Genomic DNA, 13,707 nt, shown 5'->3' with positions numbered 1-13,707 from the left:
CAGGCCGGCGGCGGGGGCATGGCCGGGGCTGAACTGCGGGAAGAAAGGGAAGCGCGGGGCTGCTGCGCTGCGATCTGCTGCAGGGCTTTCTCTCCTGGTTCATTTCTCTCTCTTTTTCTTTTTTCTTTTATAGTTTATCTCCTATTTATCTTTCTCCACCGTTTTATTTTCCTCTATTTACTTTTTCACCACCCCTTTTATTTTTCCTTTCACTTTTTTCTTTCTCCTTCTCCTTCCATTTCTCCTTCTATTTTCCTTCCCTTTTGCTTCTCCCTTTCCATTCCCCTACTTTCTCCCTTCTGTTCTTTTGCTCCCTTCTGTTCTTTTCTCCCTTCTGCTTTCCCATTTCTTTTCTTCTCCTTTTACTTTTCTTCCCCTACCTTTTATCTGCTCCCCTTTTATCTCACCCCACTTTTCATCCTCCCCTTTTATTTTTTCCTCTTCTTATTGTCCCTTTTTTATCTCCCACCCCTTTTAGCTTTCCTCCCTCTTTAATCTCTTCTTTTATTTTCCCCCTCTGTTGCCTTGCAGCCCCTCGCAGACCCCCACCCTTCACCCCACAGCTCCATGCTGTGCCCTCAGCCCAGGATCCCTCTCTAGGCAGGGGCTGTGCTGCTGTTCGCAGGACCTGCATGGAAGGACTGCCATTGGTTTCAGCAGCATTTTACGAGTGTTTGTTCATTATTATTGTTTTAATCCGTGTGGCAGACAGTCATGTTAACTTTGGCCCCAGTTTAATTTATATATTGGTGGCATTACTTTTTGGCCTTTTATGGCCTCTTTTGCTATTGGCTTTTCACTCAAAACCATCCACACATTCGTATTCTGGCTGTTTAGTAGCTTTCAGAATTTAAATTAACTCCGTGTTACGTTTTATGAAATGACCTGTGGGCACAAGTGCTGGCAGAAAACTTGGAGAAGGTTCTGTGCAGAGGCACGCAAACACCCCTCAGCTCCTCTGTCTCACTCTGGAGCTGGGTCTCTGCCCTTTGTGGTAGCCCTGACCCCATACAAGGCAGCTCTGACCCCATATTGGGAGGCACAGACCCCACGTAAGGCAGTCAGACCCCATACAGGGCAGCCTAGCCCATACAGGGCAGCTAGGAATGGGCCAGGCGCTGCCCCCTGGCATTGCTCACAGTGCTGCAACATCAGTAGCAAAGTTGCATGTCCACTGAGTTTGAATAGTGCTTCTGGAAGCGTTTTGCATTTTGGAATTGGTCGGTTTTGTTTACTAGCATGAAAAATCCATACTTTAGCTAAAGCTGTGATTGTGCCAATACTCATTTTTACATGAAAGCACTTGGAAGCGGGTTTCCTTATGCTGTTCTCCCAGACAATTCGCTTGCAGTGGGCACTTTAACGTGGGCAGGGATCTGCTGCCACATGGCACAGCCATCCTAAAGAATCACAGGGATCCTCAGTCATTCCCAACCTTTGGTTTTTATGGCCATGGTCAGGAGGTTTCTGCTTTTAAGGTTAAAATCTTAAGTTTTGGCTTAAAATCTTAAGGTTTGAGGGAGATGTGTTTGGAAGTCGTTGCTCAATCCACGCGATGCTTTCATGTAAATGCCTTTGTGTAGCCACGTACTGCTGGTGTGGGTAATTAGGGATAGCAACAGGGCATCGTTGTCAGAGCTTGGTGCTATGTGGAAGCGCTCTGATTAGTTGTAAATCTGTGCAGCTGCTGCAGTGCTTTGAGCTGAATTTTCATCTTTATCAGTGTAAGTGCCCACATAGGAGATCAGCTAAGGAAATTGAGTCGGGGCTAATAGTTAACAATTTACCTTACATCATGGATTTTCGGTCAAGTGATAAAAGGCAGGCAGGAAATGAGTGGCTGATACCTCAAATCAGAGTAAACATGTGTTACGTGTGGCTTTTACAAGATTGTTTGATAAATTATAAATTGGGTTAGGCAAAGCACAATCCACGCTGACAGATTTCGGTGGGTCTGAACCTGATAACACCAACACTTGAAATGAGTTTATACATCAAGAGACACATCCTGGGCTGATGTAAATCGTCGTAAGCTGCTGACATTAATTGGGTTCCAGCAATTTGTACCTGGATACAGCTTTGGACCCTGGAAAGCTCTAAGGACAACATGCTTTAAAAGCCTCTTATCTGTAAGCGAGGAAGGGTTTTGTTTTAGCTATGCCTGTAGTGAAAAGGTGATCCTAAAGTTTCATCTGTGCTGCTCTCTGCTTGTTCCCTGAGATGTGAAGCAAGCCGACCATAACGGCCTCTCAGTTTTGTGTGTCATAAATCAAGGTTTGGGATTAGGAGTAATTGTGTTACTTTCTTTTGCAGATCCGTGTTTATATATTCCTCGTTTTGCCCATATGCTGGAATTTGGGGATAAGAACCACGAAGTGTCCATGACGGCTCTCAGGCTACTGCAGAGAATGAAGCGAGACTGGATGCACACTGGCCGCCGGCCGTCCGGGCTCTGCGGGGCAGGTGTGTGAGATGTGGGGTGTGAGATGTGTCAGATGTGTGAGATGTGGGGTGTGAGATGTGTGAGATACAGGGTGCTGGGTATGTGAGATGTGAGGTGTGTTGCTGCACCTGAAGTAGGTTGTGCAAGAAGTTCTGGGAACTGAGAATACCTGTGGACTTTCCCATTTCCTAGGAACTCAAATTTCAGTTCTGCTCCTACATTCCTTGCTCAGATCTTTTACGTCTTGCATCTGGGGTTTTAACCTTTCTCACTCCCATTCTGCAAGCCGTAGCTTTTTGTCAGCTAAAACTGCACTATTAGTGCAAGCACTTGGATGTGTCTCTTTACACTGATTCTTATGCAAGAAATGCCCTCTCTGACATAATATGTGATATTATTTTTTTCTCAGTCTTTTTCCAAGAGTCATTGCAGGTATGATGCTTACAAAAACCTACAGGACTAGGCTAAAAAATAGTTGATATCAGCTAGTGAGCTCAGACTAATGGGAAGTGCGTATAGTCAGCGTATACAGTTCATTGTAGTTGAAAGGTTATATGTGCATGCTTGAATAGTGCATAATCATAGGGAACCCAAAACTATGCAATCTTCTTACAGGCTGAGAGAGCTGGGGGCATTCAGCCTGGAGAAGAGAAGGCTCTGGGGACTCTCTCATGAGAGTGGCCTTTCAATATCTAGAGGGGGACTGTAAGAAAGAAGGGACAGACTCTTTAGTAGGGTCTGTTTTGGCAGGACAAGGGGAAATGGTTTCTAAGCATTCTATAAGTTGAAGCAAGTGGTGCTGAGTTCCTACATCCTTCCACACAATAAACAGTGCATGGAGTTCATGGCTTCTTTTGGTTCCTTGGCCTACATGTCTGTGCCACACATTGTCTGGAGCTGTATGAAGGAGCAGTCATTTGATGTTCCTGTTAGGAACTGGAGCCATTCCGCATGTGCCTGAAGTGGAGCTCTGGTTTTGTTTCCTCTGGAGGAAAGCACTTCTGCATGCTTAAACCTGTTTTGCCCGCTGAACCATGGTCTGATGAGTGAATGAGGTTGATGCCTCAAAACTGTCCTGCTGCTCTGAATCAAAACACTAATGCAAATGCAACCTATTGCACTTATCTGGCTGCGTAGAGGGTCTTGCACACCAGCACTTGTGCACCAGCAGGCTGGTGGTAATGGTCACAGCACTGAGGAGAACAGCTTAAGCAGGTTCTGTGTTTTGCTTCCAGGGATTTAACTGGAGAGCTTTTTATTCAACTAGTAAGTTCTGCTAAAAAGACGATCACTTTGACAATGTGTGATCAGTCTGATGCTCTTGTGCCGTATTGAAATAGCTGTGGTTTCCACGGTGAGCCTAAGCGTAAAATTGTTAGGGTGCAGTTTGCAATCAGCTTAGTTTTATTGGGTAGGAACAAGGTCTGTAAAGTTGAGTCAATCACGTATTCAAGGATGCAGCTGAGCGTAAGCATTTAGTGCTCTTTATCTGAAGGCGGGGGCAAAGAGAGGCTATCGTTATCTGCCTGTTTTCTGCTTTTCTTCAGCAAATTTTCCTCTTTCTGACATTGACTGTCCCTGCTTATTCTCCAGCTCTGTTAGTGGCAGCGAGAATGCATGATTTCCGCCGCACTGTTAAAGAGGTCATCAGGGTGGTCAAGGTTTGTGAGTCTACGCTAAGGAAAAGGTCGGTGCCATTTTATTACTTTTATCTTTCGTTTACAGAACTGAAAAGTGGTGTCGTCTAAAATGGATACGTATCAGAGAAAACCTGGTTATTTTCCTTTTCACAGGTGCCAGGAATAAAATAAGTACAATGCGCTTAGCTGGTCATATTGAAGTGCTAACCCTGCCTCTTATGTAAGGCCTCAAATGCTTAGCAGAGGCGGTAGGAAGCACTGTGCCTGTTTAACAGGTGAGGAGCTTAAGTCAAACAGTATTTGGTCATCAGTGTTAACAGAGGAAATGATTGATTCTCAAAGCTGAGGATGTCCCGTAGACTTTTCTTACCTTTGTCTAGAATACTGCGCTGAAAAGTCTTGTCCTTTTGTTGTTCAGAACTTTACAAACTATTTTGATAAAATGTTCATTTTCAATATTGTTGCACTGCTAATAAATGGAAGACAGCACAACGGCTTTAATGATAACTTCACCGAAGGGATTTGATGTGGTGTTATCAGCAGAAAGTAAGAATTTTGCCTGTACCTTTGAATTATTTTTTGTTGAACTGATCTAGTAATGCTTCCACGTATTGATGAAGTCAGCATTAGTAGCAGTCACCCAACTTCTCCCAGGTTTGAAAATCTGTAACCTTTTCTTTTTAGGTATGTGAAAACTGACCTAACTGTGAAGTGCCATACTTTTTGTTGCCCCCAGTACCAAATTTTTCCACCAGCGGAATATTTTGAAGTTGGCTGAACCAAAGTTTGTCTTTAGAAAGTTCCCCTGGTGTTTTACTTTCTCACCACGTCGAGACTGGCCTAGGCACATCTAGCTGAATCTAATTTTTCTTAATAGCGTTCACTTCTTAATCATGAAAAATATATTTGCTCTAGATCTTCATTTGTGGAGCTGGAGTGATAATATTTCCCTGCCTTGCCTGGGTGCTGCAGGGATACATTTAAACTGTTTAAATGGCTGCAGGCACAATAACAGGATGAATGAGTAAAAATTCCACTTTTTTTCCTCTGGTCAACAGGTCGTGTGTTCTAATGTGCATTTTTAGAATTGATGATTTATGCACCCACAGTCAATTCCAAGACACCTTGGTTACGTGGTTGAATAGTTCATCCGTACTGAGAAAATAAGCATAATAAACTGGAGTTGGAAAGAAAATTAATTTGAGCAATTGTTTCAAGCAGAGAGATCTTGCTTCAAAATTCATGCTTTGAAATGTTTACTCAAGTCACACACATCAACTGAAATGACAGCGTTATTTACTTTGACAGGGTAAACGTGACAGCTGAATTATTTTCAAGCAGCTATAATTACAACTATATTTATCATGAATCTATAAATTTGATTGATGTTTTTCAAATAAGAGCACGTTATATAGTACTTAATGAAGGCAAATAAAAAATACCATTGAATAACTGTTTCTGCACCCCATTTTTTTCCTCCTCTTTCAAGAATTCCTCTTAAGATGCCATCAAGGAGAAGTTGTCTGAATTAATAAGCAGTTGCTTCATGTTCTTAAGAAATTCTTTGCTTCTCAGTCTGATGTAGATTTATTTCCTTTTAATTGTTGCTGTAGCGATTCTCGTCTGCAAAGAGCTGCTGCTGCTCTGTGCGTTGTGAAGCTGCTGAGTGTGGTTGGGTGCTGTGTCATGGAGCGGTCATGGGCGGCCTCGGGTGCTGTGCTTCCTGCTGGTGGCTTTCCTTGGAAAGCCCTTGAAGGAAACCAAGAGGGAGTCCAGATTATGCTGATAATTCCAGCCTCCAGGTTCTCCCTGTGTTATGGTTGGATTTTCACGTCCCTCCCTTCCACGTGTGGGGTAGACAGAGCTGTACAGATCAGTGGCCAAGGAGGTAGGAAAGACGGGTTTTAAGAAGGCTGTGCACCAGGGAGTGGTGGGGGAGGCTCACCAAAATGTGCTGTACCTTCAGGTCTTAAAAATGAATGAACTGGTCATAAACGGAATCTGGTTTGAAAGGAGGAAGCGACAAAGCATGGAAGTAGCCTTTAGACCCTGTCATCCATCTTCAAATCAGGACGACTTAATCTAACTGTTTGGCTGCAGAACGGGGTGACTTTATTTCTAGCACATGTGGCTTTGGTAAGGGCTTGGTGAGAAAACTTTGTAGTTACTTCACAGAGCCTTTTTGCTTTAGGTTTGGAAGCACACAATTAGAATGTAAAGCTTGTTGCTGTTGTTGAAAGGGAAGACATTAAATATTAATAAACGTACTGATAATTCTATCTGTCTCGCTTCCAGTCTAATTGAAATGATATTAACTTACAGATCATTTTATATATTCAGAGTACTGTACAAATATTAACTAATTAGTCAAATTGTTTTTTTTTTTGTGTGTGTGTGTAATCTTCTGTGGAGATAACAGAAATTAACTTTTCCTAAACTAGTGCTCTTATTTAATTCTCCCAACTGTGCCTGTTTAATGCACCTGTCCACTTCTGCTTCTTTAACATTTACATACGCTGCCCCCTTGTCTTTATTCACCTACTGCATACTTTTTCTGCACACTAAATTATGTTCTTCGTGCAGTAGGAATAATTTTTGTGACATTTTCCCACTGTACATTATCTAATACGGTGCGGCCCTTATGCGTGTTTGAAGATCTTAGGCATTACTTCAATAGAAATTTAAAAAATCAGCTTATCTTTGTTAACGCTTGCATTTTACTTCTTTGGTTCTTTATCTTTAAATAAGCTGCTTTTTGCAGTAAAAAAATTTCTTCTCAGTTCCACGAAGTACTATCTGTTAAAAAACCTATTTGTGATGAACTTCAGACGGAGTAGCATATCAGCAGAAGTGAAGCTTGATTGGGAAGGAGTCGAAATGAAAGGCCAGAACAGCACCAGAGCTCATTTGTGAGGCAAATGTTTCTTCACACGACAAAACAGTAGAGGAAGACAAAACCTCATGATAAAGGAACACTGTTTACCACTCAGGGTGGAGATGCTGCAGGGGCTTTCTTAAGCAGGGTCCTTCGGTTGTGTTCTGTGGCTCCAGCTCCAGCTCTTTCAATGGTGGCTTTGGAAATTTTCTGGAAAAATGAATGACTCATGCTCAGAGATAAGTGTGCTGCCCGTAGCTTTTCTTGTTCTCACTGCAGCAATATCTAGTTCACATAAGCTTGGTGTCCAAACTCCTGCTGCAGTCTCAAGATGGGCAGACTTCTGCAAGCAGAAGCAAAGAGAGGAGTGGTTTGGTACGTGAGTTCAGAGCTAGGATGGGGAGAGAAGGTGATGGGGATGCTGCACAGGTGGCTGCAGGGCTGGATTTTCCAGAGTACCAAAGCTGTATCACAGCCAGAGCTGAAGGGAAGGCTGTCTGGAAGTTGGTGTTCTGTTCTGATACACTTACAGTTGAACTAAAACCCTGTGCCAGACTGAGAGAGCAAATGGAGAAATATTTTATGTCTCAAGTTAAATAATGGAGAAATGTCTGAAGTCCCAAGTTAAATATTCAAGTGGCTTATAGGTGATTTTTAGCAGTCTTTCTAGGAGAGTGAGAGAAATGGGGCTCGACCCGTGCCTGTTGGTACTGCATGCTTTTGCAAGCTGGTTTGTCTGTTGCGATGACAAAAGGTTTTGTTTTTGATGAATCCAATTTTGCCCGCTGTGTTACTTTTTATAAATCTGACTTCTTTACAGCTCGTAAGCTAATGCATTAATTAGAGTCCTAATATGTTTCAGTACTTCATGCTTATTTTAAAAACTGCCATTTCAAATTTATTTGGTGGCTGTTACTTTTGATACAATAATTAACTTCTTAGCACTAACTCGGGCTTAGATCTTGTAAACAGTTTTCTCTGTGTTTGACATTGCTCGTCTGAACGGCTCTGCTAAGACATGAAGCCACATGCTATTTTTCTTTTCCAGGAGATTACAGAATGTTTTGACAGAGTGCAGTGGAGGAACCATGCTAATGGAGCACAATTTTAAGTAGTGCTGCAGCGTTTCATTACTGTGGTGTGAACACTGGAACTGGGGGAAAGACAAGGACAAAGAATTCCAGTGGGTTTGGACTGATGCAGGACAGCCCATCAGTGGGATGATCAGTAGATTAGTTGATGCACACAGATGTTGACAGCTGTGTGTAAGCGTTTGCGGAATTAGAAAAAATAATGGTAACAAACTTCTGATATTTTACATCTCTGTTTTGGTGGAAAAGGTACTGATTCTTAAGGGCGCTTCCGATTCATATAGGAATAAATCTTTCAAGGTACCTACTGTTTAATACTTTAAAAAAAAAAACAAAAAGAGGAAAGAATTACTAGCAAATGAGCACCGTAAATGATCAGCTCCCAGCTAATTTGCAGTAAATGACTGTGTGTTTGTGTGTACTCTTAGTCCACCACAAAAACAGATTAAATATATGAACGTAGGACACTGTGGAAGTTGTTTAAGAGAAAATAATTCTAGGTGTGTTGGGGTAGGAACGCAGGGAGGGTAATTCAGCACAGCTCAGGTGATAAGTTGCGTGTTGTAAAAGTACAGCAATCAGGTGACCTCTGATTTAGTCCCCACCTTTTAGTAATGAGTTACCTATTCAATAAGCTTTAAAAACACCTCTCTTTATGTTGTTGCAAGTGTATGTTGTTATACAGATATTGTTGCTCTGAAAGTAATGCCTCCTATTTATTTCTGAGGAAACTACAAGAGCTACAAAGAGTACAGTAACACTGTTTGATAGAACAAATTTTCAGCTACAAAACAGTATTTTTCAATGCAGTCACCACCACTAGCTCTGCATTTTCTCCAGTAATGAACAAGAGCCTGCATGCAGTGCTGGTAACAGTCTGCACCAACACAGATGACCCACTGCTGAAGTGCACCACCCACTGCCTCACCAAACTCACAACCACTGTTTGGTCGTTATCAATGTTCAATTAGCGTTGATGAATGTGAGTGGGTGCCATTTTTTCCGCATGGAGGGATTCAATTCTACCCCTCTGCTTCATTGGTACTTCCACGTGAGATGCTGTTCTGTCAGACTGCCCCTCTACTGCCATCTGTCACACGGCAACAACACGTAATGGGATATTGATGGGAAGCTTCATCCTCTACTGCCATACCACCACCAATCTGCCTTTGACATCATAGGTCATTAGAATGAAATAAGAGGCATTACTTTCGGAGCACCTCTTGTATGTATGACAATTGCATATAAAGGAGATTGCACTTCTATTTGTTTACATACTAGGGGATACTGGAAAACTTCTATATCCTTTAGGAAGCATTTCATAACTATTTCTGATACATGTTCTATTTTAAGTATCACTGTTAGAGTATGCATTTATGTACTGCCATAAATAGTTCATGCATAAACATTGTATAGCTTGGAAAAAATGGGTAGAGGAGGATGATGCAATAGATGTTTGTAATTTAGTAAACAGTGATCGTTTGCCATAGCAGTGCAAATTCTGACCTTTTCTTATGTTAGTGAGCATGCAGGTTTCGAGTGGTAGGCAGCACAGATGAGCACCCTTAAGATGGTAGGGATGTAGTAAAATATTGTTGTACTCAAGTAATATATAACAGTAAGTGCTTTACTTTTCTTCAGCTTGTAAATGTCGGAGTTGTCAAATCAGCTGCTCTGTTCAGTGCAATATTTTTTAAAAGGATGTCTCCAAGTTTCTGATCTGTCGGCCGTTCTATGCAGAGGTCCATCCAGCACAAGGTATGACTGCTGCACCGCCTCCTTTCTAGAGCTGGGCACAGGCTGTGTGTACGTAGGAGGGCAATCAGATGCTGTGCAGCTCACCACGCTTCTATGGTCCTGGTTGAGATTTGCCAGCAGTTTCAGCTACTTTTCCTCTTTCCTCTGAACAGGGAGCGGAGGGCAGTGCGGCTTCTTCTAATTTGTCCCTGCTCAGAAGCCCCTCTTGGACTTTGAACTTGAAGTCCCGAAGCGTTTGTGAGTTAGCCTCCAGAGGATCTTGCTCTTTTGAATGCTTTGTTGCACCCCACCGCCACAGAATTTCAAGTAACCACTAAAACTGAGCATTCAGCTGTGCATGGAAGTCCTTTTCATGTTTTTTTTTCCCCTAAGCTGTGGACTGGATTCATAAGTCTTCACTGGACAGCGTTCCTGAAACAAAACAAAGTGGAAAAAAAACCATTGCTCGGCTTCAAAGTGACTGACCCATTTTCCCTTATTGGGAGCTAAATTAAGTGTGAACGGAATTGGTTTACTGCTTGGTGCACAAAAGTGCTTTATCAGAGCACGAGGTGTGCTTTTGTCTGTAAAGGGATGGAACAAAAGCTGTGGAAATTTTTCTTCGGGGAAAAAAAAGGAGGGCTGGGGATAGGAACAGTGACACCAAGCCCTGGAAAAACTTTGCTCCCAAAGGAACTTGCTTGAAAGAGTCTGTGAGAAACTGTAAGAGGAGGGTTTATACTGGAAGTTGAATCTTAGCCTGAACTGATTGCCTCTGCTTCAGCTATAAATAGAAAATACTTGTCTGCCAAATTTCAGTTTTTGGAGCCCTTTTGAATTCATGCCAAGGTAATAATATCTTAATTTGTGTATCTGTTTATTTTCCTCCCTTGGATGACTTAAAATGGCTACTCTTATTAGATTTGTTATTTATTTTTTAGATTAACAAAACTACAAAGTGAACTTGGATATCATTTCTATGCAGAACTTAAAAAATAGCCAGCAGCTAGTTGGTGTTTTTTTTTTCATGAGGATACTCCCTTGCCCCTGAAATTATCATGCTTATAATTAAGATTGCATCAGTTTTTCATAGCTGCCAAACTGCTGTTGCTTTGTTCCATGCAGTGTAGACTGCTGCGTGCATCAGTTTGTTGCCTTGGTGGCATGTGTCCAAACACTGGATAAAATTAAAGAAATGTTTAAAAATATGCAGACAGGATATCAGCCAATGTAAGATGCTGAGGCAGGAAAGTGGTTGGCAATTGCAGATATTTATTTATATCAAGTTAAAGGAGAAGATGCTGAGGGAATGGCTTGCTCTTCTGCAGCGTGATGCTTAGTATAAGACTGTATAGCCTTGCTCCTACTCCTTCTGGACACGTTTGCTGGCATGAAATGGGCTGTATGGGGTCGTATTTTCAGCCCAAGTAAAGTAGGGGTTACACGTAGCCTTGCTTGGTGGTGTTTCATGGGTCAGGCTCATCCTGGCTACGACTTATGGCACTATTGCTAGGTAGATTTGCTTAGGAATTAATTTAACGGGGTGATATGCAAGCTGTAGTCATCTTCAGGGGGTGTTCGTCATTTCAGGAGGAAGGTTGCAGTGGCTAAGATCTGACACCTGGTAAATTAGAGCTTCCAGTCAGGGTCCTGTGCCTACATGGTCATAGCAGCCAACTTCAGAGCCAGGCTGGTCAGCACTCAGCTGGTTTAGTTTGGATCAGGACTGAGGAAGGGAAGGACGTGGGCATGGGAACTCATGGCCAGACTGGTTGACTACAATGGATTTAAGCTCCCCTATAGCATGGCCAGCAAACTTGAGGTAGCTCTGCCCTGCCTGGCCCAGATACACTGGAGGTCTCAGGATGGGCCTGTGCTGCTGTTCTGGCCCAGGGTTGAAGCTGGTTCTTGAGACAACACTGATGACAACTGAACATTGGCTCACCCTTGGGCTAATGTCTGACAGGTGCAGATACGTGACGTGAGTCACACAAGGTCACAAGGAGACAGGCAGATGGAGCCTCGGGTGTCTGCAAGGAGATGTGCACAGAGTTCAGTGCTGAAAGACCTGCATTTTGCCACTGATGTTTTCTACGTTGCTCTGCATGCCTACAAGGTGTTGCTGTTTTGATTTGGGTCCTCATCTCAAACTCTGAGCAAGCATGGCATGGACAAACCAGATGTCTGTGCCAAAAAATGTGTTGGCTCAGAACAGTGGGAGGAGAATGACAATTTAAGTAGGTGAGGCTGGCTGGGAGGGGAAGTCTTGCTGAAGTGGGACTGCCTCAAAGTGCTTGTTTCATACATCAACAGCTGGATGACTGTGGTTGGATTGTGATGAATGGGTACTTGTGCTTCTAAAACGATGTCTGGATTTGGCATTAAATGAATTCTGAATTAAAATAATAGCTGTTTTGTTTTGCTCCTCAATTTATTAAAAATAAACAACAATTTATTAAAAATAACACATAGTGATAAGAATGCAGGGAGAGAGAATTGTCAGGTGCTGTTGGCATTGGTCCTGGAGGTGCTTGGAAATGGAATTTGTGTCCTATAGAAAATTTCTTCTCTGGAAGGAGTTTTATTGCAATAAAAAGTGAAACAGAAAAATCATGATTACTTTTCGGGAGAAAGAAATTCTGAAATGTCCTGAGCTGGGGTTGCTGCAGTAGCTTTGTGTCCAGCTTTGCAGATGGGAACAGTCATTAACTTTGCTTCCTTTGGAAGAGGGGAATATTCCAGTGGAGCAGCTGCAGATTGACCTATCAATGCAGTTTTCCCATGGAAAATGTTGATATTATTAAAAGAGCACTTTCTGTCAGAAAAGCATTCTGCCAGACATTTCCTGACCTGGCTTTACACTTAACCTTTTGTCTTGTTTTCTCCATTTGTAAGATGGATGTGATGGTTCTCAACCACCTGTATAAAATGCTGAAAATTGTGGATGAAGTTAAGATGTTGCAGTGTCGTTTAAGAGTCAGTTTCTTTGAAAGCTTCAGCTGCTTTTATGGCAGTTCCCTATGGAGCCAGTCATATCTGTCACAGAGGCAGGAGCTTCTGAAATGCAAACATTAAACAAATACAAAGCATGTTATTATAAAATTATATGCATTCATCTATTCTATCTGTGCAATAAGCAGATGATCCCTTTATTTTACTACTGTTTCTTTGTGTCCTGGGAAGATTGGTTCATGTTTTTGAGTATACTCTTAAACTCTGGTGGCAGATACTTTAGTTTGGGAATCTGTTTTGTTTTCGTTGTTGATCCCAAAAGCAGCGAGACGGAAGAGATGAACTGCATTTCTCTTGTTTTGTCAGGCTGTACATAATTGATTGTAATGGCTGTTGTATTTCTGTTCAGTCTTTGTTCATCAAAAAAAAGTGTGTGTGTTGTGTACTCTAATAAATCAAAAGCTAATTTGTGATATGAAAAGATACTTACTTTGCAGCAAATGAAACAATTAGTATCACTTCAGTTTTAATTTGTTCTGTACTTGAGCCAAAGTTTCTATTTCTTACAGAATGTTCATTCTGCAAGTCAGAAATCTGATGAATTTTGTGACTTGTAAAGAAGATCTTTAAGGTAATATGGTGTGTGCTTTGATAGGTTGACAGAGTTTGAATATACACCAACGAGTCAGCTAACCATAGATGAGTTTATGAGGATTGACTTGGAAGAAGAATGTGATCCCCCTTCATTCACAGCTGGCCAAAAAAAGCTGAAGATACAGCAGGTAAATTCTAAACCTGATGCTCTGTTCATTTCTTCCCCTTTTTCTCCCTTTGGGTCAATTAATACTAAACCCTAACTGGCTAGCATCTCTTAAAATTTGGTTACGTCTATTGAGGTTCTTAAGAGAATGGTGAGCGTTAGTACATATGACACTCATTAATTTTAAAAAATATATATATATATATATT

General features: G+C 41.9%; 1 protein-coding gene across 4 annotated transcripts in view; it reads left to right on the top strand.

The window, feature by feature from the left end:
• BRF1 (BRF1 RNA polymerase III transcription initiation factor subunit) overlaps window positions 1–13,707 on the top strand; it is a 162,522-nt gene that overhangs the window by 79,833 nt on the left and 68,982 nt on the right. For all 4 annotated transcript variants that reach the window (XM_031553710.1, XM_010712005.2, XM_010712004.3 and 1 more), the window contains 3 exons: window positions 2,314–2,463; window positions 4,037–4,130; window positions 13,394–13,520. In XM_031553710.1, the coding sequence (XP_031409570.1) occupies window positions 2,314–2,463; window positions 4,037–4,130; window positions 13,394–13,520 (371 nt within the window). The remainder of the gene's footprint in view (window positions 1–2,313; window positions 2,464–4,036; window positions 4,131–13,393; window positions 13,521–13,707) is intronic.

The sequence above is a fragment of the Meleagris gallopavo genome, chromosome 5 (genome assembly GCF_000146605.3).
Source record: "Meleagris gallopavo isolate NT-WF06-2002-E0010 breed Aviagen turkey brand Nicholas breeding stock chromosome 5, Turkey_5.1, whole genome shotgun sequence".
Lineage (NCBI taxonomy): Eukaryota > Metazoa > Chordata > Aves > Galliformes > Phasianidae > Meleagris > Meleagris gallopavo.
The sequence above is the reverse complement of the archived record's forward strand: the minus strand, read 5'-3'. Positions and strand labels throughout refer to the sequence as shown.